Consider the following 5,149-nt stretch of genomic DNA (forward strand, 5'->3'; position numbering starts at 1 on the left):
TAAAAATTATTATTATAATTATTATTATACACATATACACATATATATATATATATATATATATATATATATATATATATATATATATATATATATATATATATATATATATATATATAAGGAATGCAAAGCTTACCAGGCTTTAGCCCAATCGGAATAATAAATGCAAAAAATGGAAGCAGCGCTCCAAAGTGCAAAGTATAGGACTTTATTGGCCTATTGGCCATAAGTTCACACTGTGAACCAAAATGTTGCCACATGGGTCATTAAAGTCCTATAATTTGCACTATTTTTGGGTGATCCATTCTGCTGCAGAATATTGGTGCTGTAATTATGTAGATTTAGCTTAGACTCCATTCATCCATTCATATATCTATCTAATATCATTTTACTATCTTTTCAATAATTAATCAGTAGACGTCATGTTTTGAAGTCTAGGAGTTAGAGCTTCCTATTCTGTGCATTGTTTTAATGGTCCCCTATAGGATTCTGTTGATCATCCCTTGTGGTTTATGAGCTATTTTTCTTCACTTCCAGGATTCTGTTTGGTCAGAGGCCATACTGGTGGGTACACGACACCAATTATTACACCAACATGACTGCCCCCATCATCCAGCAGTTCCCTGTTACCTGTGAGACTGGTCCAGGTGAGAAAATCTTCTACATTAGATTCAATGTCTTGTGTTCAGTGTCTTATTGTGTCCTGTAACAAGTAGATAATAAATGGATCATTTAACAGTTCTAGTACCCTCTCACTATACATTTACTACATCCATTTACACTACTTTATACAAAAGTGTACTGCATAGTGGTGTAACTTGAATTTTGTGGGCTCCAAGGCAAATTCTCTATCGGGACTCCCAACTATCACAGGTCAACAATAATATTAGTTTTCTCACATGTGCCAAAGAGGCTGAGGCTAGAAGGCCTGGTGAGACTGCAAGCCCTGCACCCACTTTAGTTACACCTCTTACTAGATTCATTGTAAGTTAGAGACAAACTTGATCATCTTCACCTATGTATCAGATTATCTACGGTAAATATTGCAAAATCAAATATTTAATTAAAATAATATTCAAAAAATTGTATTCTCACAGGGAGTCCTTCAGGTCATGCCATGGGTTCAGCGGGAGTCTACTATGTCATGGTGACCTCACTACTTACCATCATGCTGAATAGGAGGCATTCAATCTCTTTTAAAAGCAGGTAAATAATCTAATATTCTTCATGATGATGATAATATGGAAGAAATATGAGAGAGAGAATCATCTTTCCATGATCAACTTCATTGCTATTTTGGTTAATTGACAGCATCTATTTCTCTTCTAGATGTCTTCAGGCTGCCCTGTGGGCTGGATTCTGGGTCGTCCAAATTTGTGTCTGCCTATCACGAATTTTCCTTGCTGCTCACTTTCCACATCAAGTTGTGTGTGGCGTCATATCAGGTCAGTGTACAATGCTTCCAGTACCTACTTAGGAAAGCTCAAACTATCAGAATCACTGCATATACAGTGGCTTTTCCTATCTTACCATATTTCCTAAACTGGTGCCAAAACGTCTGATAGGTCCTCCATCTCCAACCTCATAGCTCTCTCCAACCTCATAGTTCTAACATACATGTTAAAGAGGGCAATGACAATCTTGATTGGCAGCCTAAAGTTAACTAGCTCACCTGAGAAGCTGACTGCTTATTCTACTGTTTACTCTTATTATAGGAATGCTGGTAGCTGAAGTTTTTGGGAATGTTCGATCCATCTACAAGGCCAGTTTAAAGAAATATCTGTATACTACTATGTTCCTGTTCTCCTTTGCTTTGGGCTTTTACTTGGTCTTGAAAGCAGTGGGCGTGGACCTCCTTTGGACTCTGGAGAAGGCCAAGAGATGGTGCGACCGACCTGAATGGATCCACATTGACACCAATCCTTTTGCTGGACTCTTGAGGAATCTTGGAATTCTCTTTGGATTAGGCCTAGCGCTGAACTCCCAGATGTATAAGGAAAGCTGCCAAGGAAAGCTTTCGAACCAGTTCACATTCCGTCTCTGCTGTATAGCAACTTCTCTGTTTGTTCTTCATATTTTTGACAGCTTCAAACCACCTACAAAAGTTGAGATGACCTTCTACCTCCTTTCGTTCTGTAAAAGTGCTGCCGTTCCTTTAGCTTGTGTAGGTATTGTTCCGTACTGTCTATCCCACATTATGAACAAGAAAGAAAAGGTTAGATAAAAGTTGGTCAACATTTGGTATAAAACATTTGCAGGACAATATTCCAAGATGGTTGACATCTAGCATACATGTCTTATAAGAAGACTACTGTGAAAAACCATTCCACTGACTTTGAGTCATGAAGTCACAGAATATTAGGGAAGGAGAACGGTCACACCAAGGAGATGACAAAGAAAAGCACTATACCAGACTCAAGGAAGATTTGACATATGGGTCAAAGCTTTTATATGTAATATAGTGGTAGGGAAGCACAAAGACTTTTTTGCACAGCTCAGGTTCAGCGTCGTATCAGCCAAGGTGGGACTGGAGCATGTAGTTGTATTAAAATAATGGAGGCAAAAGTGAAATTCAATATTTAGGCCACAACGCTTTGTCCAGGGTTAGAGAAACATGATTGTTTTCTTCCAAAAATTGTGCCACACCTGTCCACTGAAGGTCACCCCACGGTGCTGTTTCTGGAAGAAGTCATAAATGTTTCTCTAATCCTATGTAACAATATAAGGCCATGTTCAAACATACGGAAATGCTGTTTTTGTCTCCACTGCATTTTCTTGTGCAGGTATCCACACCAAAATTCACAGTGGCAATTTGCTCTGATTTTGTTTGTGTTTTTAATGGATTTTTGTAGTGTTTTTAATACTTTTTTTTAAATTTAGTTCAGAAATTCTGGGATTTTGCACTTAAAAATTCAATTGCATTTTTTAATATGCATTTTTTATGCTCCCCCTACAGGGGAAAAAACAAAACAATTCCACAGCAAAACACAGTGGTGGTATGAGTGTTCATGAAATCACACCCACTTTGCTTGAACTGTTTAACACAGCAGATTTTTTGAACATAGAAAGCAGTGGAAAAAACAGTCTATTCTACATGGACTTTAACTTTCTGTACATCAAAAATGGTTAATTTAGCTGTCACAACACAAATGGCAAAGAAAAGCTACTACCTCCTAAAAAGGTGCTAAATACCCATCCAGTATTAATGTGTCACGCCTGCTCTATATAGTTTGTTTGTTAGCCAATCCAATTGTTCTGGTCTCATTCCAATACTTGGACAAAACCTTCTCAATCTGAATGTTTGCCCACGTTAAAATAAAAACACATACTCGCCTCCTGTGCCGACGCCGTTCCAGCGATATCGGCACTCGCATTCCCTGGGCTTACGTGCGATTGTTATGTCATGTAAGCCCTGCACCCAAACAGCCCCGACTTCACTTCCGAAGAATAATCAAGAGGAAGTCAGGGTTGTGAATACTCTCACTTCCTTCTGGTTACTTACATGTCCGCTAGCGCTGATTAGGCGAAGGGCTCACGTGTCCTTACCAACCTCCCGAGAGCCCCGGGAATGCGAGTGACGACACCGCCGGAATGGCGCCAGCACAGAAGGTGAGTATAAAGTGTTTTTATTTAAACGGTGCCAAACATTCAGATTGGGAAGTGGCTGTCCTAGTAGTGGACAACCCCTTTAAGGTTGCACCTTATTCTTTCTATAGACCTTAAACAGTTCAGTCACCAGATATCACAATACAAACTGTATACATTATTAAAAAGATAAGAATTTTGTATAGGCCGGTGTACTTACATTGAAAACTGATGTCAAAATGTTCGTATAATGCTTTTTTTTTTTTAAGGTTTTCCCCAATATTAAAAATAGTATTTTATAACTGGACATTAACACTTTCATGTAAGGATTATATAGCCACTGTGGGATGAGTTTTCAAAGTAAGCATACCAGCTTAAGCAATCTATTCAAAGAGTACTGGTCACCAAGTCAAAAAGTAGACCATTTTTGCCCTTGCTCTGGGGAATTTTTTTTTTACCATATTTTTTTTTTTTAATTCTCCATGCGCTTCCAGAGATAAGGGTCTAGTGCTAATTATTATGGTGTCTAGTAAGGGGAAATTGCTCACAAAATCCTTTGTGGCATCTCTTTAGGCTGCTCTGCATAACTACCCTATGAATAATGCCCCCTTGGAAACGATCATAAAAATGTAGTCCAAAATTTAAAAAAAAAAGACCCACAATTGTGACACCATATGTCAGATTTAACAAAAAAAACTAAATAAATAAATTAAAAACCAAATACTCCGATGGGCTGTGGGAATCAAATTAGAGCAAAATCTGTATAATGTGTGCAGCTTGTATTGTAAAATCTGAATACAGATCCACTGACATTGGTGGACAGAAAGGGCCCCTGTGCAAGAACAATATATGGACCCTCGGTAATCAGAGAGTTCTGCCTATGACAGAAGCTGCTTGCTGCTTTGGAGGTGGAATTGGCCCCCTTACCTCTTGGGCCTTTGTGCAACTGCCCAGGTGGCACAAATGCCGCCCCTGCACTTTGAAGATCATTATAATTTTCTTGTCATATTCAAAAGATCAAAAGTAATAACATCTCATTTTTATTGTGCTACATGTTGTTAAACTTATAATAAATATTGTTGGTTTTGTAAAAAAAAAATATATATTTATTTCATTACTTTCTTTTAGATTAATTGAATCAACTTCATGACTGTCTAGTATAAGGCTATGTGCACACGTTCAGGATTTTTCGCGTTTTTTTGGCAGTTTTCCGCTGCAAAAAAACGCTAAAAAAAGCTTACATTAAGCATCCTATTATTAGAATGCAATCCGCAATTTTTGTGCACATGTTGCTTTTTTCCCCCAAAAAAAACGCATTGCGGAAAAAAACGCAGCATCTTCATTCATTTTGCGGAAAATCTCCGGATTTGCCACTATATAATACAGTAGTGGAAGGCTCCGGAAAAATCCACATAAAAAAACGCAAAAAAAACGAGATAAAAACGCAAGCGGATTTCTTGCAGAAAAAGTCCGTTTTGTTCAGGAAAATTCTGCAAAGAATCCAGAACGTGTGCACATAGCCTAAGAATGATAATTCTTCAAAATGGTTTTTATACGGACACAA

At 37.9% G+C, this 5,149-nt stretch overlaps 1 protein-coding gene across 1 annotated transcript in view; it reads left to right on the plus strand.

Moving 5' to 3' along the window:
• Positions 1–4,673, plus strand: part of LOC138664863 (glucose-6-phosphatase catalytic subunit 1-like) — a 6,142-nt gene extending 1,469 nt beyond the window's left edge. Inside the window, exons 2-5 of the mRNA XM_069751873.1 lie at positions 538–647; positions 1,098–1,206; positions 1,330–1,445; positions 1,716–4,673. Of these exons, the coding sequence (XP_069607974.1) occupies positions 538–647; positions 1,098–1,206; positions 1,330–1,445; positions 1,716–2,224 (844 nt within the window). The 3' untranslated portion in view covers positions 2,225–4,673. The remainder of the gene's footprint in view (positions 1–537; positions 648–1,097; positions 1,207–1,329; positions 1,446–1,715) is intronic.
• The last annotated feature ends 476 nt before the right edge of the window (positions 4,674–5,149 follow it).

This window comes from Ranitomeya imitator, chromosome 2 (assembly GCF_032444005.1).
Source record: "Ranitomeya imitator isolate aRanImi1 chromosome 2, aRanImi1.pri, whole genome shotgun sequence".
NCBI lineage: Eukaryota > Metazoa > Chordata > Amphibia > Anura > Dendrobatidae > Ranitomeya > Ranitomeya imitator.